This window comes from Dreissena polymorpha, chromosome 2 (assembly GCF_020536995.1).
Source record: "Dreissena polymorpha isolate Duluth1 chromosome 2, UMN_Dpol_1.0, whole genome shotgun sequence".
In the NCBI taxonomy this organism is placed as follows: Eukaryota; Metazoa; Mollusca; class Bivalvia; order Myida; family Dreissenidae; genus Dreissena; species Dreissena polymorpha.
The window spans coordinates 130871039-130897390 of record NC_068356.1 but is presented as its reverse complement, the minus strand read 5'-3'; the positions used below and the strand labels follow the sequence as shown (position 1 = coordinate 130897390).

At 34.6% G+C, this 26352-nt stretch overlaps 1 protein-coding gene across 1 annotated transcript in view; it reads right to left on the bottom strand.

Moving 5' to 3' along the window:
* LOC127870079 (uncharacterized) overlaps nucleotides 1-25533 on the bottom strand; it is a 41528-nt gene extending 15995 nt beyond the window's left edge. The window contains exons 1-8 of the mRNA XM_052412738.1: nucleotides 25526-25533; nucleotides 17370-17451; nucleotides 16710-16813; nucleotides 16165-16176; nucleotides 14029-14119; nucleotides 13518-13646; nucleotides 12211-12561; nucleotides 10679-10825 (exon numbers count right to left, since the gene is read on the bottom strand). Of these exons, the coding sequence (XP_052268698.1) occupies nucleotides 10679-10825; nucleotides 12211-12561; nucleotides 13518-13646; nucleotides 14029-14119; nucleotides 16165-16176; nucleotides 16710-16813; nucleotides 17370-17451; nucleotides 25526-25533 (924 nt within the window). The remainder of the gene's footprint in view (nucleotides 1-10678; nucleotides 10826-12210; nucleotides 12562-13517; nucleotides 13647-14028; nucleotides 14120-16164; nucleotides 16177-16709; nucleotides 16814-17369; nucleotides 17452-25525) is intronic.
* Nucleotides 25534-26352: the final 819 nt, after the last annotated feature.

Sequence of the window (26352 nt, the reverse complement as noted above, 5' to 3'; positions counted from 1 at the left end):
TGTTGAACATTACGTTAAGAAAATAAGAACACTGTCATTTCATTATTCTTACAAAATTCCTTCCGTGTCATGAATTACCAAAATGTTGTAATCGTAACACCATTATACGTTTGCCTTACATATACGTATCGAAGGCAATGATACGTGAAGTTTTCAGTGGTAAACCTTTATCATGATTTTTGGCAAAATATGCATTGAAACATATGGTATTTATACCTGCTCTAACTGCCACACTTAAAATTATCGCATTACCAAAAAGCTTTACAATTACGACGAAAATGATCACCTGAACCAGTGTCCGACAAATCCATTGCCCGGAGCCCGGGGGCTACCGAAATTTTTCATCGGGCTACTGAAATTTTCCAGCTGACGCCCGCCGGGCTACTATAAATCTATAAGAGCGGTAGCCCGGTTTATTGACAGACATACGTAGAATGAACACGCTGACCATGTGTTTGTACACTGTGTAATGCTTATAATCCGATAACAAAGTGCAATCATTATCTAATCAGTCACCGATCACTTACGGTAATGTCTTTAACAGTAACAGTGTAATTTAATCATCCAATCAGAATCAACATTTGTCGTCTGCTAATAATATAATGAGAGTCGGTTGGATAGTTGGCGCAAATGATGCAACATCATTTCGCAGTTTGATATTCTTTGTTAACCGCAACAATGAGTAATGGCGACAACGTTTTTGATGTCGTTAAATATCCAAGGACGCCAAACATTAAATAAATCAAAACAATAGCGGATTCTTCAAAACGGTAACGAAACCGAAAATGAATATTAATGAAAACTTTGTGAACGCGGTTAACACCTGCTAATTAGTTTGCATTGTCAATTAATAATTGGATTTATCGACTGTTAGTCAATAATCCCATAGGCATATATGCCCGATTTATATTTTTAAAACCAAATTATGGGTGAGTAATATAGACGATAAGAGTCATAAACACAAACGTTTGAAATTTTCTAAAGTGTCAAATGAATTTCGGCATATGGTTCTATTTAAAGATATGATGAAATAAGCTCCCAATCAGGACCGTTGTATTGCAACATGCGTAAATAACCTGCCACGGTTTACACGCGTTATGTACAGCTATTTTAGGTTACAAAATTCTACATTTAAGAAATGAATTTCTTTGTCCTGATAAAAAGCGCGCGAAAATTGGCGTGGGTGTATTTATTTGTAAATAAAAATTTCGTAGCGGGTACAACATTGAGATCATTTAATTTCCATTAAAAGTTTCGTTGTGAATTTCAACTTAAGTACCGGGGTATCTCGCGAATTATTTGGCATTGACATGTTCTCTTAATAAAAAATCATGTAAACACGCTGTATCGTTACCGTTACGCTGTATCAGTTCCTTCATTATTGAAACAATTATTTATTATATACTGACTGCACACAAGTGTCGTAACATACGGATGCAATACGTAAATTCGGACAGAACTTAAAGTTGGACACAAGTAAATAAATGATTTAATACTCTTGATTTCTTGAAACTCGGTATTTGTTGTTAAAAAGGGCAATTGCATTGATTAACACCATACGAGTCAATCGTATTGATCATCTAAACGCTTTATTTACGTTTACGACTTAACGTGCTGTCCGAATTTAAGTACACATACATGTGCACATACATGTAATATCTCCATGTAGTATATGATTATCTTTGGTACATTTACATTTAAGTACACGGTGCCTGTACTGTAACATTAATTTACGATATTGACTGTGTACATCAGACTACTTGCTGTTTAATGTATATGTATGTATACATATTATGGATATGTAAATGAAGAAATAAAATAAAGATGAAAACCCGCCTCTTATCATTTTGTAGGAAAATTTTATGGGCTACCAAATATTTTTATTGGTAGCCCAGTGGGCTACCTGAAAAATAAAAAATTTGTCGGACACTGCCTGAACACTATTTTAGACTTAAATAATCAATTAACATAATCGCGCCTGTAACTTAAGAAGCCTCTCCAAGCAAATATTCAGCAATCAATACAACCATGACCTACTTAAATACAATGGCTGTTTATACAAGTTAACATGTAATATAATGTGATTCACATAACTACTGAAAACCACACTATGGTGCATAGGCGTTTGCAAGTAACAGGATTAAAGATCTTAACTACAATGTAACGCGTGTTGTTCATGAATGTTCCTTATTCTTGATCATACAAATAGTTGTCTGAAAAGGCTTGATGTATAATACAATGCATATTGCAAAACATTTACAATGGCAGGAAAATAATATGATCGTAAGAAACACGTATTAAATATCCTTGCATAATGACACATCAGACCACCATGGCATGCACCTGTTTAATTGTTCTTAAGTGGTAATACTCTCTTGGTTAGTCGTTGGAAATTCTACACATTCGATACTTATCTTCCTGTTGTCATGGACAATTAAGTAACTATATTCAGCCTGCTGGTATACAAAATATATTAATGTAGAGCAAGCTTGGCTGGGATATTGATTTTATCAGACCGCCATTCCCGGGCGTTGTATCAGATTGCAAAGATACAATACGTATTCAAATGTTTGTTTGAAAACTAAACTAACGGCGCACTGTCATGTTTTCAGCGCTAACATGCACGTAGGCCATGCTTAAGTACGGTATACTTTTCCACAATGAAATTGAGGCCTTGACATAAATTATTGCATTTTAAGAGGGTTTTAACATGCAATTTAGTTGCAGTTTCGTAACATGTTATCGCTGTGTGCTGTAAACATTAAGCTTGTAATATGATGCGGGAATAAAAGTAGGCCTGTTAAAGGGAGCTTACACTTTTGAATGAAATAAGAAAACGAATGAGGTGTATTGCCAATATATAAAGGTGTGTCCCCCATTTATATGTGGTACTATATTTTTGTGCTTTATTATTCACATATCCATAATACTTATAATGAGTTTATGGAAAAGACGATTATATAAAGTACAACATGGTATATAATAAGACGAGACTTAATGTCATTTGCAGTACATAGGATATACACTTTTTTTATTAAAAAAAACAACATAATAAAATGCAACATGAATTCAAAACCATAAATATATATAATAAAAATATGTTATGTGTTTCTATTATACAATTAATCGATTTTATGATGCTTGTTTCAAACAGAAAATAATAACCGATCGCACTTAATAAAATAAATCATCCTATTACGTGTATATCCCAGTAAACCATGTCTCGTAGGAAAAGAATATAAATACACATCTAAAAACTAAGTGTATTATCAATAACGTAAATAATGGCCAGCTTGTAGGGGAATTTTCTTTTCTTTATTTAAGAGTGTGCAAATCTAGTATCAGTTTAACGATCGGTATGTCCAGTTCCGAAAATTGGAATTACAAATATAGATCAAGCATTTGCGTTGCACACGGAAGTTTTATTCATAAAAGTAGTTAATAAGATATCAGCTATGTCTGCCCGACTTAAGTTATTCATTGAAAATAATTGGCATTGCAAATATGTTCTTCCCATTTCACAAAATCTTAAAACAGCAAGCCCAAAAATTATAGGACGTACTTGCAAACCTATTTTATCATAAACAAAAACAAGCTTTGCAGGGGTATCGATTGCAACAGACCGGGATTTTCCAAAGCCGTATCAGATTTCACAAGTACAATTTAAACTTATGAGGCGTTCGCCATGGGTCTTATAAATATTGGGTGTATAAACATAAACGAAATATCAAGCGCACAAGCCCTCCCGTTCATCATGTTTAAGGTACACGATCTTCAACAATAGACAAATACATACTAGTAATACATGCCATGGCCAATGCGTCCCAACAATATATACCAGAGTGCAAGCTTCATTTTTATATTATAACGGGTATTTGAACATAACATACATACTTTGGAATTTTTACAAGTTTAAGATTTATAAAAATATGTTATGTTTAAGGTTTAATAATCGTACGGTCAAATAAAACATTATATCAAATCGCTGAAGGTACTGAAGTTGTTCGCTATTGCATAATCTTAGTTTTCAAAATTATGTTATAGCTTTTTATACCGCAAGTTTGAAATGCACACAACCCATTCAAATTTATAAAGAGTGTGTCGCAAAGCACAGGTTGAGATGTGGGTGCACTGTTTATCCTCATATTAATGTTATAGAGATAAGTTAGACAAAGCAACAACAATATGTCTCTCTTTTTTCGCAGATGGTTGCTGCACTGGCAGCCATCTTTAGAATTTTGGTTGCCTTGCTAAAGAATAACAAGCCTAGAATCATGTACATGTTGTAAAATGTGTATCTAATACTACATTTATTTTCTTTAAATTATTGAGCAACAATTTTGGCGACATGACAGACGTTTAAAGCAAGTCTCGTTTCCGAAATAATCTACGGGATTTAACTGTGTAAACTTTAACTCGATATAGATCTAGTTATCGACATACACAATAATTGTTTTGACAGATGACATCCGATTGATAATTTAATTAAATGTATGCAGATATAGAGAAATGTTAACAATCGCATAGCGTATTTTCTGTGTATGTTTCTATATTTCGATAACATGTGTTATAGATTAGTATACAATCAATATTTGTAAATAGTTATACTCGGCAAATCGCCGCATGTACGCGGCGTTACTCCGCGAATCGATGCCGAGGCAAAAACAGACGCGGCGTCACTCCGCGAAATTTCGCCGAGTGCCTCGGCATTATGCCGAATAAATACGCGGCGAAAATACGTTAACAGAAGAATCTGTCCGCGGCGTAGCCGCGGACTTTGTTGGTTTTGCGTGAGCTGTACTGTATCATCTAGACACAACTTCTGACCAAATTAGGTGAAGATCGGATGAAAACTACTTCAATTAGAGAGCGGACATCATGCTAAATGCTTGAAATGCGCTAAGTGACCTCATGACATAGTTTTTGACCCTGCATACCCATATTTGAACTTGACCTACATATCATCTAGACACAACTTCTGACCAAGTTAGGTAAAGATTGGATGAAAACTACTTCAATTATAGAGCGGACACCATGCTAAATGCTTAAAATGCACAAAGTAACCTCGTGACCTCGTTTTTCACCCGGCATGACCCATATACGAACTTGATCTACATATCATCCAGACACAACTTCTGACCAAATTAGGTGAAGATCGGATAGAAACTACTTCAATTAGAGAGCGGACACCATGCTTAATGCTCGAAATGCACTAAGTGACCTCATGACCTAGTTTTTGACCCGGCATGACCCATATTTGAACTTGACCTACATATAATCTAGACACAACTTCTAACCAAATTTGGTGAAGATCGGGTGAAAACTACTTCAATTAGAGAGTGGACATCATGCTTAATCCTTGAAATGCACTAAGTGACCCTGTGACCTAGTTTTTGACCCAGCATGACCCAAATTCGAACTTGACCTAGATATTGTCTAGACACAACTTCTGACCAAGTTTGGTGAAGATCGGATGAAAACTATTTGAATTAGAGAGCGGACACTGCTGTGGACGACGCCCGCCAAGGGTGAAACTATAAAAATGAGCCTTGCTCTATGAAAAGGGGGTTTATTGCATTTGTCTTCCCGCTTTTATTATATTTTTTGTTTTAAAAAAGTCAGCCAAAATCCAGTTTGTGCAGAAAGTGTCGTCCCTGATAAGCCTGTGCAGACTGCACAGGCTAATCTGGAAAAATACTTTATACACATGCATTAAACCCACTTTTCACAAAACGAGGCTCAAATATTAGTATTCCATTTTTGATATAAGCAGAGGTGAGTGCAAATGGCACAATGAAAAACAAATATTGTGTAACCATTTGTTGAACATTTCTGCTTACCTAATTGATTAACCTTATTTAAGGCTGCCATTTTGAACGTTTGACTATTTACCTTTACCACTCTTGACTCTATATCAACAACTATGTAGGCTTAACCAAAAACAAGAGTGCCAAACTGTCCCAAGTTACACCTGTTTGAAGGTTTTGGACAACTTGATAACTTTACCATGAACCATATTTGAACTTGACCTACATATCATCTAGACACAACTTCTGACCATATTTGGTGAAGATCAGATGAAAACTACTTCAATTAGAGAGCGGACACCATGCTAAATGCTTGAAATGCACTAAGTGACACTGTGACCTAGTTTTTGACCCTGCATGACCCATATTCGAACTTGACCTAGATATTGTCTAGATACAACTTCTGACCAAGTATGGTGATTATCGGATGAAAACTACTTCTATTACAGAGCGGACACCATGATAAATGCTTGAAATGCACTAAGTGACCCGTGACCTAGTTTTTGACCTGGCATGACCCATATTCGAACTTGACCTAGATATTGTTCAGATACAACTTCTGACCAAGTTTGGTGAAGATCGGATAAAAACTACTTTAATTAGAGAGCGGACACCATGCTAAATGCTTGAAATGCACTTAGTGACCCTGTGACCTAGTTTTTGACCTGGCATAACCCATATTCGAACTTGACCTAGATATTGTCTAGATAAAACTTCTGACCAAGTTTAGTGAAGATCGGATGAAAACTATTTGAACAAGGGCTGTTTGTAAAACATGCATGCCCCCCATATGGGCTCTATGTTGTAGTGACAGCAATTGTGTGAATATGTTTTTGTCACTGTGACCTTGACCTTTGACCTAGTGACCTGAAAATCAATAGGTGTCATCTGTGAGTCCTGATCAATCTACCTATCAAATTTCATGATCCTAGGCATAAGCGTTCTTCAGTTATCATCCGGAAACCATGTTACTATTTCGGGTCACCGTGACCTTGACCTTTGACCTAGAGACCTGAAAATCAATAGGGGTCATCTGCGAGTCATGATCAATGTACCTATGAAGTTTCATGATCCTAGGCATAAGCTTTCTTGAGTTATCATCCGGAAACCATTTTACTATTTCGGGTCACCATGACCTTGACCTTTGACCTTGTGACCTGAAAATCTATAGGGGTCATCTGTGAGTCATTATCAATCTACCTATCAAGTTTCATGATCCTAGGCATAAGCTTTCTTGAGTTATCATCCGGAAACCATTTTACTATTTCGGGTCACCATGACCTTGACCTTTGACCTAGTAACCTCAAAATCAATAGGGGTCATCTGCGAGTCATGATCAATGTACCTATGAAGTTTCATGATCCTAGGCATAAGCGTTCTTGATTTATCATCTGGAAACCATTTTACTATTTCGGGTCACCATGACCTTGACCTTTGACCTAGTGACCTGAAAATCAATAGGGGTCATCTGCGAGTCATGATCAATGTACCTATGAAGTTTCATGATCGTTGCCATAAGCGTTCTTGAGTTATCATCCGGAAACCATTTTATTATTTCGGGTCACTGTGACCTTGACCTTTGATATAGTGACCTGAAAATCAATAGGGGTCAACTGTGAGTCATGATCAATCTACCTATTAAGTTTCATGATCCTAGGCATAAGCATCATTGAGTCATCATCCGGAAAGCATTTTACTATTTCGGGTCACCGTGACCTTGACCTTTGACCTTGTGACCTGAAAATCTATAGGGGTCATCTGTGAGTCATTATCAATCTACCTATCAAGTTTCATGATCCTAGGCATAAGCGTTCTTGAGTTATCATCCGGAAAGCATTTTACTATTTTGAGTCACCTTGACCTTTGACCTAGTGACCTGAAAATCAATAGGGGTCATCTGCCAGTCATTATCAATCTACCTATGAAGTTTCATGATTCTAGGCATAAGCGTTTTTGAGTTATCATCCGGAAACCATTTAACTATTTTCGGGTCACCATGACCTTGACCTTTGACCTAGTGACCTGAAAATCAATAGGGGTTATCTGCCAGTCATTATCAATCTACGTATGAAGTTTCATGATTCTAGGCATAAGCGTTCTTGAGTTATCATCCGGAAACCATTTTACTATTTCGGGTCACCGTGACCTTTGACCTAGTGACCTGAAAATCTATAGGGGTTATCTGCCTGTCCTGATCAATCTACCTATCAAGTTTCATGATCATAGTCATAAGCGTTCTTGAGTTATCATCCGGAAACCATTTTACTATTTCGGGTAACCGTGACCTTGACCTTTGCCCTAGTGACCTGAAAATCAGTAGGGGTCATCTGCGAGTCATGATCAATGTTCCTATAAAGTTTCATGATCCTAGGCCCAAGCGTTCTTGAGTTATCATCCGGAAACCACCTGGTGGACTGACCGACAGACCGACATACCGACCGACATGAGCAAAGCAATATACCCCCTCTTCTTCGAAGGGGGGCATAATTAGAGAGCGGACACTGCTGTAGACTATAGGTGAAACTATAATATGTCACGTTTTTTTTAAAACGGGCGTATAAAAAATGAAAAAACAACATCTCTGCTTTCCAAAAACAGGGGTGCATTTTTTGTTTAAATTTTAGTACGGCAAACCAGACAAAAAAAATCTGATCTATTTGTCGTGGAATAAGGTATACAACCAAGGTATCTTAAACACTTGGCCAATGACTTTGAATGCTTTAAATCTCAAAATGTGTGTTACCTAAACATAATGGCCAACACAATTCAATGTTAAATTATTCACAAGTAAATGTTGTTGCTTTTTAACAATGACTTATCTCAGTCACAGAAACTGTTCAACCTTAGGCAGGAAAATAGCACTAGTTTGTTTTTGAGGTGTGACACTATTTCACTGCACAGTGAACCTAAGTGCTCATTCAAAGTACACTTCAATGTAACCATGTCAACATAACAAATACCATAATGTTGTGATAAATAGGGGTTATTATTGTTGTGTTCATAATTTCAATTTGTTAGAAAGCTTGAAATGTGTTAATATAGTCTGAATATTAGTTATGCACTACAGATACACATAGGCATGTATGAAATCATATCAAAATAGATGATTTAGTGTGAACCTGCTGTTCTTCTTTCCATTTTACCAGATTTCAAGCTCAACCCATGACATTCCTAACATTTCAAAGTACACATGATTAAATAAAACAATTTGTTTATTTCAAAATATGTTCATTTATTTCTAACAGGTAATACTACCGGGTTTGTTAATTTTGCAATGCTTTAAGTATCCGGATTCACATCGCGTAAATCAAGACCGCACATGTTTCAAAAGAGAAGGAAAAACATCAAAGATGACAAAACATCCTATGATTCACATTATTTGCATATGAAGTAGTGCATGTGAATTTCTCTAAAATGGTATATTTAATCTCACATAGGACCAAAAGGTCAGCCAGTTCCCATGCACGTTTTATGCCTGACTGATTCCAAACTACAATTTAATCTCCTTGAATAGGCCAACCTTCACACATCTTTCAGCATGTCAGTATACAAGTACACAATACATTTATCAACATCAGTCTTTTCAATGTTAGATGAAAATAAAGATTGAACAACAAATTGTTAAATTTATATTGAAACACTTTCATCATTAATCTTTTAGACATACAAATGGTAAACCATAACATATCAATAATTTGTACTGAAAATCCATTTTATGCATTTGAAAACATTCAAATTTACTGCCCTCCCATTTGAAAACTTTCTATGTTTTGTCTTTAAAAAAAAGGAATTACAATCTAGCTTACATTATGAAAAAGTCTACATCAATTACCTGAACATAAAATTCAGTTAAGACTCTGCATATTTAAGCAAAACATTTTCCCGTTGGTTGAATTTAGATGGTAATTGATGTATACACTTACTTGAATAAACCATATTAATAATGAATGTGTTGATGACATTTTACACACAAAAACCATATCCCAGATAACAGGTTTTGCTTATGTAACAAGGGACAAGATTTCAACAAGCTCTTTTATCACTAACACAGCTAACACTTTAAAAAACAAGAGATGTGTTTGTCAGAAACACAATGAATGCCCTGTGTGTATATCAGAGTGTTTTTTTTTTCATATTTACAGGTCCTACCGGCCTCTTCACGAGGTCTTTAAGGTCCGCCCCCTATTGCGCCGCTTTGAAATAAAATTTCAATATATCATTTGACAGGTTTACAAATTATCTCCCTTTTAAAGCTTTTTACTTCCCTTGAATTGTATTTTTTGCATTTTGACCTTGAAGGATGACCTTGATCTTTACCACTCAAAATGTGCAGCTTTATGAGATACACATGCATGCCAAATATCAAGTTGCTATCTTCAATAATCAAAATATTCAAAAAGTTATGACCAAACTTTAACAAAGGTTAAAGTTTTGGTTAAAGTTTTGGGACACGCACAATAAATGAATGAATGACAGACAGACAGGCCAAAAACAATATACACCCGATCTTTCGATCATAAAAATCAATTGCTTTGTGAGGGAAATAATAATTAGTAAATGGTTTTAACGTGCAGTTCAAGACTCAAATCTGACATATTGTCTTGAACGTGGTAACTGTTATGTTAAGCATTAAAGCATTTTCAAGTAGACTGTACATTCTTTCATGGCAAGTCTGTTTGAAAATAAGAAAGTGTTTAGTTGAACAAAGGTTTTCCTATCTCAGTTCTCAATTAAATACAACATATAAAACACACCATCCTCAACATTAGCCCCAAGACTCTGAAACGACTTCAACTAAAACATGATGTCATTAAAAATAATAAACATCACTCACATACGATATATCACGCCAGCCCACATAAATATCTCACCTCTTTCAGTTTCTGCATCTCAGCGTGCAATATGAAGCCATTAGAGTCTGTCAGACTGGGTGTTCGAGCCATGTGGCCGTGCCGGTGTTCAGTGTCAATCTTGTACTGCCGTAGATCTTCCAACTCCTTCTGCAGCTCATCTAGTAGCTGTGGACATGGACAATATTAATGTTAAATTAATGTTTACTCTTTGTTTGGTGGCTTAATCTTTTTCTTATCACACACAATGCTTTAGCTTTAACTTATATACTTTACTTAACGTTTTCTCTCTGTTTTCTTGGCTCTGTTTACTGGTAATCCTTGTTAAACACATTGATTTATTTGAATTATTATTTGTGTTTACTTTTTACCACATTAAAGCACCATGTCTACAAAAGGAACAACTAGAAAACAAATAAATTGCAGAAAAACTAATTTTGATACTTCTGAAAAACGCTGTAAAGAAAATGTACAATGATACAAATTTCAATATTTAACTATTACCGTACTCTGTGTTTTTTAAATAACATTGAAATAAATTTTACTTTCTATTTATATTTATCAATGGCATAAATACAATAAATTAAACATAATCTATTAAATATAGTAGTTATAGCAAGAATATGTCAAAAGCCAGTTTTCATTTATGTATCTGTATGTATACATGCTAAAAGCATGGCAAAAGAAAATTGAAACTGTGTAGATAAATAACTATGCGTTATCAGTGACTGGTAATTAACAATGAAATAAAAGTAACAAACTTTGTGAAAAACTGTGTTATCAAAGTTACAGACATGGTTGTTGCAATGAATTTAATTACAGCCTCGGTAAATAAAAGTTAAATCAAAGTCAGAGATTACATCAAATATTTATAAATTCCAATAGACAGAAAAATGACAGAACAAGTTTAGTATAATTAACATGTTTTGGTCTAAACAAATATATATGTTTAAGAGGAAATCTTTTTGCTAAAGCTCTGAGGTGGAACATAACAAATATTGATTTCTTTGACTAAAATAGAATTAATCTCTACCGTAAATTAACCCTCTAATCGGACAACTGAACTATTTGTACTGGAACTAGGACTACAAGTAAAGTGAGATTGCAAAACAAGTTAAATGTTAACAACCCCATCCTACCTTACTGCATTATAATGACTAAATAAAGGCTTATTTTAGTATAAAAGTGGGGTTTTAAGAATAATATTGTGGAAATCAACTGTATCTCAAACTAATTATAAAATGAATTTCAGTGGCTATAGGGAATATATGACATATTTCTTTAAAATTTACATTTATTTTATATCAAAATACAAGTCATCAATATTATATGTATTTCTGTTCCTGTTTAACCCTATAAATATACTATTCAATACATTTCATAGAACATATGACTTTTAATTAATTTTTTGAGTCAAATCACCAAATGTAAGGGATGAAACTTCTTTTTACATTTGTATACTATTTATAAGAATTACCTCCCTTAACCATACGCCAAAGCAGAAAACTAACACCACGCAATCACACAGGCTTAGAAAATGAGCAAATAACTACCTTTCCCGAAGCAGGCTGTTGGGGAATAAAACAATACAGTGACACCACATGATACTTGATGAGTCCAAGACATTTCAATCCTGACAATTTCTTTACAGCAACACTCAGATGTGAAGCAAAAATTAAAAAATGCAATAGAAAAATTGTTGAAATGTTAACTAAAACTATGCAACAAACACATTGGACAACACATTTTCCCATGCAATACTTGAAAGTGCAAAGATGTGAACATACATTTCCTGTCATAATTTGCTCCCTATCAAACTTGGACATCATTTCGTTGTATTCAGCCGAAACCCGATTGAAATCTTCCTCCATGGCCGCCAGTCGATCCATGACCTCCATCTTGTCCTGCACAACAATGGAAATACTTTTTAATTGTTCTCATTTTCAAATATTGGAGTTCAATTGTCAAGTTTAAGCCCTTAAGGTTTCATTAACACACATTGAAACAACACAAAGTTGTGTAGACATAGATATAGAATGTAAGACAATGATCAAGAGAATAATTGCAATTCTAATATACTAGAGATACTCAAACTCATGATCAGCACTTTTTAAAATGGATTTTAAGGAAATTTATGTTTTTTCAAACAAATAGACAAGATAGTTTGCCTTAAACAATAGTTAAATTGTGACACAAATAAACAAGTTTAACAAATTGAAATACTTAGTTTATTATCCAGCAGGGATAAAAGTAAATTGACACAGACCATTTTCATTCTTTTCTGATATATTTCACCTATTGAGGCCACATATATCAGGAAAGAGTGAATATTGAAATACTCTTTTTGAAACTACTGAACCTGATATTTATTATAAATGATAAAACAAGAGATGTGTTTGTCAGAAACACAATGCCCCCTACTGTGCCGCTTTGATTTATTCTTGTTTTTTATTATATCCCTTTAAAAATTATTACTTCCCTTGAAAAAATGATCTGTACCTGCCAAATGATAAATATAAATTATCTACCTTCAAAGCTTGTTTCTTCCCTTGGATTTGTTTTGTATACCTTTGACCTTGAAGGATGACCTTGACCATTTACCACTCAAAATGTGCGGCTCGACGACATGCATGCCAAATATCAAGTTGCTATCTTCAATATTGCAAAAGTTATGGCCAATGTTAAAGTTTTCGGACGGACGGACTGACTGACGGACAGTTCAACTGCTATATGCCACCCTACCGGGAGCATAATAAACACAATGAACTCTTAATAAGAACAATCTGAACATTTTTAGATATGAACATTTATAATAATTGCTCGTTTTACATTACACATGAGTAGATATTGAAATCTTTACCATTCTCAATTTATCATTTTCATTCTTTAACCGTACAACATCAGTCTTCAAGCGTTCATTTTCTGATTCAAAGTTCTGCAGCCTCATTGTGAGGTAGTCCACTTTGTCATTCTCAAGGCTATTTTTGGACTGAAATGCACATCAAAATACTAAAATGAAAGACATAGTATTTTTCTCCAGGGTACATACCAATCTTTGATAGATATGTTTATTTGTAGCAATAACACATGATAATTACAAAACAATAAACTAGCGACAACTGTGCACACAATCTTAAGAAAACATTATTTTGTTTCTTTACTCCACCCATTTTACCTAACAGCAAACAAGCTTAAATTCATTTAATGGTCATCTAGTACAAAATAAAATTTTAAAAATGTAAATGAAATGAAAATGCCTTCAATTGCCAAAAAACACAACAACAACAAAAGCTTATCCACACTTATCCATGAAATCACACAAAATACTGCCAAAAGACACCCTGTATCATACAAAATGTCCACCAATGTACCACAAGGTCATGCAGTTTTTTCTGCTCTACCCGCACCCGCTCATCAGACTTGACCTCCATATCTTTAAGCTGCTCCTCCAGCGTGTGAATCCTGCAGAGAAAAGAAAACGTAAACAGCAGGAATTCTCCACAAAAAACCAACAGGTAAAACCAATATATATAATGATAACATGTTGTGAATTCCTTTTCTTTCAAAATACATTTTTTAATCTGTATTGAACTTCAAGGATCATGTTCAGAAACATAACTGTCATACTTGAAGTCCTCTACAAAAGAGAATACAAGACCAAATCTAATAACATACTTTCAATTTCACCACACAACAAATTGCAGAAATAACAGGAGTATCAATAAACTTTATTTTCATTTTAAGTTACACAACTCTGCAATCACATATGGTTATCATACGGTGCTAAATAGAGCATTATTATGCCTATTAGAGTAATAGAATATTGACGATAGTGCAAATGTAGTTACATACAAAATACAGCAGAGCCGCAATTGGGGAAAACAGGGCTTAATGAAATCAAAAGTGTTTCCTGGATTAGCCTGTGTAGTCTTATCAGGCTAATCAGGGACAAAACATTCCACTTTTATTTTAGTCTAGTCAGAAACTGTAAACCCTGACCAGCCTGTGTGGACTGCAGAGGCTTATCTGGGATTATACTTTACAAACATGCATTATGCCCTATTTTCCCACAGAAAGGCTCAATTACATTACAGTCTGGATAAAGTAATGGATTTTTTTTAAGTAAAATAAAGACTACATTAGCATTAGAAGCATTAAACTAGTACCTCCTGCTGAGACATGAATATCTTTAGATAAACCATGTATGGAATTTTCAATGACATTAAAATTGGATACTGATGTTTTAAATGCACTCAGCATTTAGAACTAAAGTTGCGTTGTGAAAATTGGACATCAGTCTTCCGTCAAACTTTAAGTTACAATAGTGCCCTGTAAAAAGTGTGTATTTAAAAACAAGCTGTGACAAAAAAAGTTGCTACAGTGACAATTTCAAAGATGTATATGGACTAGAGTGATTATGTTCACAAAATGCAGTTAATGAGACAAGACAGAAAATTAACAAATCCGATTATGGCATGCACTTTTAATGCAGAAATATATCTAATTGAGAATGCAAATTAAAAACCACGATTTGTATTGGTACCACGTATAATAAGTGGTTTTATATGTTTTAAAACATAAGCATATTATATGTTCTATCTATTTTTGTCTATAATAGTCAGATGCACATAATAATTGTTATTATGATAATTCTTATTATTATTCCATGTAAAAAACCTTCATCTCTTGAAAAATAAAACAAAACAGTTTTGTAACAAACAAAAATCATTATATTCAATGGCAGATTTATCACATCGATTTTAAAGTTTTCAGTGGTATTGTGCACTTTTTTCAACAAAACTTTAATGAATTAAAATAACAATGGACAAACAAAGTAAAAAAAATGCATTATATAATGTTTAAATATAAACAAATAATGTTTAATTACTAGAGAGAAAAAAAAGTAACACTGCTATCTAAAAGTTCATAATGTGTAATGGAATAAGACTTTGTCTAAAATAACGAAATAAAATAAAAGAAAAGCATACAGCTGTTAGCAACCTTGACCACTACAACACAAAACCCACACTGCATGTATTCCCCGCAAGAATGCAGAGCAATGTTTAAAATACATTCTACAATTCTTGTTGAAATATGAGATCGTACATGGCAATCAAATTTGGTTACAATTGTTTCTACATGGCAACAAGAAATTTGCCAATAGGACATGTACCCCCCATTCCACTTTTGTCTAAAACTCCACATGTCTACTATAACGATCTGTTTCATGGTAAGTGACCTTGACCATTGAGGTATGGAAGTGGGCAATATATCCAACATTCAGTCTCCTTGTGGTGTTCATTTGTAGTAAGTTTGAACTTGACCTTTGCAATAGTGAGACATATGTTACATACAACAAATCCACATATGATTTACATGATTTAACATTTGCGGCAAGATATTTTAACATCCACCATCCATATACATGTATATTACATAGTTATTACAGAAATTTTCAGGAATCTTGCGGAGAATATGTCACCCAACAAACAACACATCTTGCTTACCTGTCCACTAAGCTGTTATAAAATTCAGACAAACCAATGGTTAGTGAAAACATTCCGGGTAGCATGGACTCCAAAACGTACAACATTATGCAAAACTAGTTTACATGGCTAAACAAATACTTATTATGTTTACATAAAATATACACTGGCAGACTTACGTATAACACATCTGTTATTAAACAATTTTTTTAAACAGTACACATTTTTTAAAGCAAGAAAACCAACAATTATGATAAAAACTAACAAACACAGCAATGAGTTACTAAATTCAAATGTTTAGAACAATTCTGTAAGAACATGTTTTTCATAATTTTCATTTAAAACTTAGTTTCCAAATTCAATAATTTGTATTTCTAACAGGTCAGTTATTTGTTTCTCTAAACTATGAAGAAAACAAAGATTTACTTCAATATAGGACTACAAAATAATAGCAATCATCTGTTTGCCCATCTTTACATAAAGAACAATAATGTAACTGTCATTGACCATTAAAAGGCATCATTTCCAACTTGTGAAAAGCAGTACATAACCCAATCCACTGTTACCTTTTGATAAGAATACTGTTTTCATCTTTATTTCTGTGTTTTAGACTGTCCTCGCGTGTTTTCTCATCTGACACTTTCACAACCTGCTTCTCTAAATACTTTATCTGAAAAAAAACAACAAAAAACAAATTCAGCATCTCAAACTTCTTAAACAACTTTTTCTCTATCAAAACAAGCCAGGTCCTGTCCTACTGCTGAGCTTCTGTTCAGTGGGCTAAAATTTAGGCAATTATTGCAGAAAATGTAAGAAAAATACCATGAGGCAGTAAATTGGCTTTGAACATTTTATTTCAAAGATTTTATCTCATATTCATGGTCTGGGCCATGATTTACTAATACATTCTGGGACATAGGAATAAACAATATAGATTAAGAATCAATAAAAATATGTTGAGCATTTTCTTATACATGTATGCAGACTATAAAGGTTGCTTAGGTTGAAAATAAATACTTTTAAATGAAGATTTGTGTACATAGACCCATTAAATTCCATGTCATTGAACTGCATTATACTATCAAACATTATAGATTCAATAATATCTTTTAATTTTATACTTAAGTTTGAGAATTGGTCAGTAAATACCCGTCCTGAACAAGCAATTATACAATAATTTTTTACAATGTGTGGTGAATATTTGCGTCCCCATCCAGTGTACATACTCTGTCTGTGAGCTCCTGGAAACTTCCATCTATGTCATCATAAATGTCTTCATTTGGACTCCGTACTCCCCGCGCCAAGTGACTGTGGAAGAGAATCAAGAAGATAAATAACAAGATTTCTTTGAGAAACACAATGCCCCCCAGTAAGCCAAATATAAAGTTGCTATGTAGTTTATCAGGGTTGCCACAAACCCGATGAAATAAAATTCCCTAACTTTTCACTGACTTTTTCCTGACCAAATCTTGGTTTTCACTGACTAATTTTGGGACATATTCGGCCTCCTCCTCCCCATACAGCCGACCAAATCCACCCATTTAATGTTTATTTTATTCTTTAACATATAATATTTAACAACTAACAAAGCAGTACTACTTGTACACTAATCTATGCATGATGCAAGGCTATGTAGTAAAAAATCAATAGTGGTCATCTGCAAGTCATGATAAATGTACCTATGAAGTTTCATGATCCTAGGCCTAAATATTCTTGAGTTATCACCCGGAAACCATTTTACAGTTTCGAGTCACTGTGACCTTGACCTTTGACCTAGTGACCTGAAAATCAATGGGGGTCATCTGCCAGTCATGATCAATGTACCTATGAAGTTTCATGGTCCTAGGCAGGGTTTTTTTTGGCCCGATTTTATAGCCGAAATTCAGCTATATTCCCAATCGCAAAAAGTATACTTTTTTCTTCACCAAATTTTTAATTTTCTAAGGATAAAAAGGGCAAATAATTCTGTCAAAATGCACGCCAGAGTTATCTAACTTTTCCTGCCCAGTCCCCTCATTATAGTAAGTAAGTGTACCAAGTTTGAATGCAATAGTTTTGATACTTTATGAGAAAAGTGGACCTAAACACAAAACTTAACCAGACGCCGACGCCAAGGTGATGACAATAGCTCATAACTTTTTTTCAAATGACCTTGACCTTTGACCTAGTGACCTGAAAATCAATAGGGGTCATCTGCGAGTCATGATCAATGCACCTATGAAGTTTCATGATCCTAGGCATAAGCCTTCTTGAGTTATCATCCGGAAACCATTGTACTATTTTGGGTCACCATGACCTTGACCTTTGACCTGAAAATCAATAGGGGTCATCTGCGAGTTATGATCAATGTACCTATGAAGTTTCATGATCCTAGGCATAAACGTTCTTGAGTTATCATCCGGAAACAATTTTACTATTTCGGGTCACCGTGACCTTGACCTTTGACCTAGTGACCTGAAAATCAATAGGGGTCATCTGCCAGTCATGATCAATGTACCTATGAAGTTTCTAGGCATAAGCATTCTTGAGTTATCATCCGGAAACTATTTTACTATTTCGGGACACCGTGACCTTGACCTTTGACCTAGTGACCTCAAAATCAATAGGGGTCATCTGCGAGTCATGATCAATGTACCTATGAAGTTTCATGATCCTAGGCATAAGCGTTTTTGAGTTATCATCTGGAAACCATCTGGTGGACGGACGGACGGACCGACCGACCTACCGACATGTGCAAAACAATATACCCCTCTTCGCTCCGTCGAAGGGGGGCATAAAAATGTGTGTTGTCTAAACAAAATTAAAAACCAAAGTGCATCCATAATGTGTTTTCTAATGGCATTACTAACATTAAGCCTACATCATTTATCATTCATCACATGTGGTAAATGTAACTGAGCCTCACATGCACATTAATTGTTGCATAAGATTACTTGTGTGGTCTGCGCAGGCTTAGCGGAAACAACAATTCCTGCTTTAACTGATTTTCATTGTTAACTCTTTTAGTGCGGGAACCGAATTGTGAAGGCCTTGATTACAATAACGTGTGAATGTCGGCAAAGAAGTTGATACCCCGTCTTGGACCCTGTTTGGCCAAAAGTTGTTAATTGTTGTAACAGTAGTAGGCCTGCAACATTGGTTCAATTAAGAACATTATGACATGTTTGTAACTTGTCAAAATATGTTAATTGGCAAACACAGACATGAATTTTACAAAAATATTGAACTTGTACCACTTATCATTTGTGTTTAGAATGTCGCAACGTACGCTTTCCGATTTTGGCATTCCACTTTCGACGAAATGTAAATTAGAAATTGATGCAAATTGCTTTGTAAGCAAACCAAGTTTACATCGGAGACCAATTAACGTGTATTGAATTAATTGACAATGAACAAAAGACAGTACTGCGCCGTTCCTAGTTACACTTTTTGCGAAATAAAATGTACACAATACAACACGTGGTCATGGAAGTTCAAAGTGAAAACAATACCCGTTTACAATTTTATGCGGCAACACTTTCATTTTAGTACATGCATATTTCACCATGTCATTTATTAAATAAAAATAAAATAATTAAGTTATTTGAAAGCCCAGTTGTCATATAAAGGATCCTCGACTTGAGTGCTTGCAGGGAAGCCAGTTGTATATCATGTATATTTGGTATACGTGTCAATGTACATGCCAACACCTATTGGGCCCTACGTGTAAGGACTTGTTTGTGCAATGTGTGTAACGTTTTAAATATAAATAATTGTTTAAGAGGGTAACTCATTTAACAGTATTCTAAGACTTCTTTGAAAAGCTATAGTTTGTATAAGATATATATCCTATGGTGTTTAATCTTGTTTTTTGTTACTACATGAAAATATAAAACACATAATAAAATATACATTCTGGATTTTGTTGGTTTAATTATTCAACAATAAATCTCAAAACTATACATACAATGTTTGTGTGTAACAAAGCTTGTTATTAAGTCCCTATACAGATATATTTGTGCCCTTTTTATGGATGTCGCGCGCTAAAGTGCCCTTTTTTTTAATTTTGCACCACGCCCCTTTTCCTTCCTGTATAAAACACTAATGACTGACAACGACCGATCCTAAAACCTCACTTGAGCAATCAGATGAGCTAAAAAGTTTGTTGTTTTTTTTCACCGATTGGAGCCATTTTCCAACTTGTCCAAGATATCAATAAAACCAATGTCTTGACTAAGTTTCATGATGATTAGGCAAAAAATGTGACTTCTAGAATGTTCACAAGCTTTTTTTTACAATATAAATATCAGGAAAATGGGCCCCCCCCCCCTGGCAGCCATGGTTTTTTAACGGACCGGAACCATTTTTGAACTCAACCAACATATCATTTAGACAAACATTTTAACAAAGTTACATGAAGATTGGGCATCAAATGTGACTTATACAGTGTTCACAAGTTTGTTTGTTTTTTACCTAGTTTTTGAACCAGCACGACCGAGTTTCAACTGGCGGCCATTTTTTTTTACCGATCCAAACCATTTTCCAACTCAACAGTCATATCAAGAAAACAGATGTTCTGACCAAATTTCATGAAAATTGGGCCAAAAATGTGACTTCTAGAGTGTTCACATGTTTACACTATATACATATAGAGAAAAATGCCCCGCCCACTGGTGGCCATGTTTTTTCACCGATCTGGAATCCCCAGAAATCCCCAGAAATCCCCCAGAAATCCCCAGAAATCCCCAATAATATTTATTATTTATCAAAATACTGCGGATATTAAGATAGAATATTGCAAAATACAATCAATTCACTGATGAAAAATTGTTATTATCCATGTTTGGAAGTGAAAAACTAAAATATATACATAATTATTGGGATTCCAAGCCAGAAATCCACAGAAATCCCCAGAAATCCCCAAGACTATTTATTAATTATCAAAATACTGCGGATATTAAGATAGAATATTGCAAAATACAATCAATTCACTGATGAAAAATTGTTTTTATCCATGTTTGGTAGTGAAAAACTAAAATATATACATAATTATTGGGATTCCGAGCCCGAAATCCCCAGAAATCCCCAGAAATCCCCCAGAAATCCCCAGAAATCCCCAATAATATTTATTATTTATCAAAATACTGCGGATATTAAGATAGAATATTGCAAAATACAATCAATTCACTGATGAAAAATTGTTTTTATCCATGTTTGGTAGTGAAAAACTAAAATATATACATAATTATTGGGATTCCGAGCCCGAAATCCCCAGAAATCCCCAGAAATCCTCCAGAAATCCCCAATAATATTTATTATTTATCAAAATACTGCGGATATTAAGATAGAATATTGCAAAATACTATCAATTCACTGATGAAAAATTGTTTTTGTTCCATTTTTGGTAGTGAAAAACTAAAATATATACATAATTATTGGGATTCCGCGTATAAATCCATAGTGCATGTTTTCACAAGCACGATCAGGAACAGAAATCCCCGCTGTAAAGCTCTTCAAGTGTCAAAAAATCATCTGGGTGGCTTTTGATATTAGAAAGAAGAGGTAAAGACAAAAACAGACAACAATATCTCACTTCTTTTGAAAAATATGGACTTGTAGCGGGGATTTCGGTAATTCTACATTCGCCCACTGAGTACCGAAATCCCCCATGTTTACATCTGAAAGTGTCAAAAATATCATTTGTATTCTTGGTTTTTGGCTTTGCTTGAATGTTAACATGCAAAAAATAATATTAATGTTAATTATTAAGCACACTTGACAGCATAAGTTGCCGCTTAGGGGGGATTTCGGTAATTCTACATTTTCCCGCCGAGTACCGAAATCCCCCATATTCACGCCTTACAGGGTCACTATGTCATCGGTATCATTGATTCTTGCCATCGCATAACTGTTAATGTACAAATAATGATATTAATATGAATTTTTAAGCACTCTTGACACCGTACGCTGCCTCTTAGCGGGGATTTCGGTAATTCTACACAAGAGCATAGACACGCGCCGGTACCGAAATCCCCGCTGTACAAACCTGCAAGAGTCAAAAGAATCATTATATTGCTTACTTATTGTAGAAATCAGTCAGAAAGACAAAAACACTATCAACAATACCCCCTTTGGTGACCTAGGTTGAAAAATTATCACTTAGGCCAGGGATTTCGGTAATTCTACATTCGCCCGCCGAGTACCGAAATCCCCCATATTCACGCCTTACAGGGTCACTATGTCATCGGTATCATTGATTCTTGCCATCGCATAACTGTTAATGTACAAATAATGATATTAATATGAATTTTTAAGCACTCTTGACACCGTACGCTGCCTCTTAGCGGGGATTTCGGTAATTCTACACAAGAGCATAGACACGCGCCGGTACCGAAATCCCCGCTGTACAAACCTGCAAGAGTCAAAAGAATCATTATATTGCTTACTTATTGTAGAAATCAGTCAGAAAGACAAAAACACTATCAACAATATCCTCTTTGGTGACCTAGGTTGAAAAATTATCACTTAGGCCAGGGATTTCGGTAATTCTACATTCGCCCGCCGAGTACCGAAATCCCCCATATTCACGCCTTACAGGGTCACTATGTCATCGGTATCATTGTTTCTTGCCATCGCATAACTGTTAATGTACAAATAATGATATTAATATTAATTTTTAAGCACTCTTGACACCGTACGCTGCCTCTTAGCGGGGATTTCGGTAATTCTACACAAGAGCATAGACACGCGCCGGTACCGAAATCACCGCTGTACAAACCTGCAAGAGTCAAAAGAATCATTATATTGCTTACTTATTGTAGAAATCAGTCAGAAAGACAATAACACTATCAACAATATCACCTTTGGTGACCTAGGTTGAAAAATTATCACTTAGGCTAGGGATTTCGGTAATTCTACATTCGCCCGCCGAGTACCGAAATCCCTCATATTCACGCCTTATATGGTCAATATGTCATTGATATGATTGTTTCTTGGCATCGCATAACTGTTGATGTACAAATAATGATATTAATATTAATTTTTAAGCACTATTGACACCGTACGCTGCCTCTTAGCGGGGATTTCGGTAATTCTACACAAGAGCATAGATACGCGCCGGTACCGAAATCCCCGCTGTACAAACCTGCAAGAGTCAAAGAATCATTATATTGCTTACTTATTGTAGAAATCAGTCAGAAAGACAAAAACACTAGGCCAGGGATTTCGGTAATTCTACATTCGCCCGCCGAGTACCGAAATCCCCCATATTCACGCCTTATATGGTCAATATGTCATTGGTATGATTGTTTCTTGCCATCGCATAACTGTACAAATAATGATATTTATATTAATTTTTGAGCACTCCATACGCTGCCTCTTAGCGGAGTAACGGTGATTTCGATTTACGAGCGAGCACATTTTTAACAGGTTGAATTATCGAAATCCGCGTTCTGACACGTCGTTGCTTGAATCGGGTATTGCACACGGTACACGTGTGTATTAGCACCCTACTGTAGTCCCGGCGGGGTGCTCGTTATCGACTGCATCAATACACCGGTAAGCAACAAGTTTAATGATATTAGTATTAATTACTAAGCATAAAGAAAGCATTATAGTACTTTCTTATAGTAGTGATAATAATGATATTAATGTTAATTATTAAGCAAGCATATGTTGCCTCTTAGCGGGGATTTCGGTAAATCCACACAAGAACTTAAACCGCTGTACAAACCGTCAGGTGTCAAGAAAATGAGTCATGCAGCCTATCACCCCTGCACAGCACTAAATCACTGCAAAGCACTCAAGTTCTCTCTATATATAAACGAGGTTGTTTGCCAACATAATGAATATGTTGCCCAGCTCTTGCCACGTGGAGGCCACCTCTTGAAAGAGCCAAATTTTGAATTTCGTAAAAAATAGGCCGAAATAGTCCCAAATATTTAAACGAGAAAATAAAAAAAAAACATAGGCCGAACTATATAAATAAGACGTTAAAATTTGCAGATGTTGTTTTGAAATAAAACTGCACAGATTTAGACAAGCTTGTCTGTCAATGAATAAGTTATCCTCAATTCCAAATCAGAATATAGTAGAATGTAATAATATTTTTTTTTTAAATCCAGGACATACACCGGCATTTTGGCCGGAATGTGTATATAAAAATATAATACATAATAAGTGGTACATATCACAAAAACATACAGTACAAATATTGAAAAATATATATACAACTATGTTACATATACATATGCAAAGAAGGTAGTATAGTTAGAAAAAAAGATAGAAAGATAGAATAAAAAAAAAAGAAGAAAATATATATATACAACTATGTTACATATACATGTGCAAAGGAGGTAGTGTAGTTAGAATAAAAGATAGAAAGAATAAAAAAATGAAATAAATATATACACAACTATGTTACATATGCAATGAAGGTAGTAAAATTAGAATAAAAGATAGAATACAGAATTTAAAACGAAAGAAAAATATATACAACTATATACAACTATGTTACATATACATGTGCAAAGAAGGTTGTAAAGTTAGAATAAGAAAAGAACAATGAAATGAAAAAATAGAAAAAATGTATATACAACAGTTACATATACATATGCTAAGAAGGTGTTACATAATTCAAGATCATGCTTGTAATAACAAAGGTGAACAATGATAAAAAACCAGGAATGAATACCATTAAAATTTATAAAGAAATATAACAGATGGGGCATTTAACTTGTGTTTCATTTAATTCATGATAGAAATATCAACGGAATACATAGGTAAACTATCAGCGGGATTTTAATTAAATCACAACTTATTGAAGCTGTTAATCCTGCTATCTAATTAGCGGGGTGTTATTAAATTGCCTCCGATTGAAGGTGATAATCTGAATACCGCAGCGGGGAATCTGATTACCCGCTGCGCACATGCGTCAATATGATATAAATGCTTTTGCTACATGTAGCATACCTGGTTTTGTCAAGTGGATAAACATTGAAAACATTTAAAAAAAATACTTACACAAAATTATGAATAAATTAATCGCACATACATACAAATATATGAATGTGTTATCAATGAATCAATGTAACATTTCTTATTTCTATGTACAACTGCAAATGTTTAATTTAATATTTTTTCTTATTGTTTTCTTTTTGTACTTTTTTTGTAATTTCGAGATGGAAATATATTCAAATATTGAGCAAATATACAATTATATAAAAGCATTGTGTTTCTAAGATTATAGGGTTGGGAAGATGTGTATGAATCAACCTGTGGCGGATAGTACGAATTCAAAGTTTTTCCCAATACCGCACTAAGAGCGTAAATGTGTGCCAGCTCACATGAAGAATAAATTGTGAGTGCATCCTGGAGTAAAGACTCTGTACTCTGCTCTACATACTCCGCCATTTTTTGCTTAACAATGGGCAGACTATTTCAATAGAAAAGTATTGACAATTTTTTTTTTTACTTAATAACTTTAACAATTCTATGAGAATGAAAATTTGAAATTTAAATTGAACTCCACGTGAATTTTGCGATTGATGGCTCCTCGCCTCTTTTTGAAGAATATCAAACGGTTACACTGAAATCAGCGGCTACACTAGGATAATAAACATGTAAAACAGGTGCCCTTAATAAAAATCATGGCAGATCCTATACGTTGTTCACGTTAAATACAGTTATTTTTTTTGCGCGGAGCATGCTTTACAAAGTATTAAGCTTCGATGCAGAAATATGTTTGCTTTTCCAACGGGTCATCCACAAAGCCCCCATTATTTTGCTTGTTTGAGCCTCGAGCTTTGACGACGAATCGAACAAAATTGTTGTCGCCCCTTCGTTACGGAGTTTTGACGCCTTAAATTCAGCATGCGTGTATTTGTCGTTCTGGTGTGTTTTTGAGTATGCGCCTTTCAAACCAAATAGATCGAAAACATACAAAAATGTAGGGACGACATATATGCGTGTCTTTAAATTTATTTCTTACGGAGCGCTTATAAATAATGCGGTCTGGAGTGCTATATCGTTTGGTCGCATTTCAGACCCATCAAAACAAAACCAGAACAAATAAACGTGAAGCGCTTTTCGTCACAATTGATTTCTACCATTCCAAGACCATATATTTAAATGCCATATACGTTAAATGCCGTCAAACCAGAGCGATAAATATATTGCGATACATCGGCTAGCTGTCGTTCTTATCTGTTGTTCATTTACGCCATTAACCAG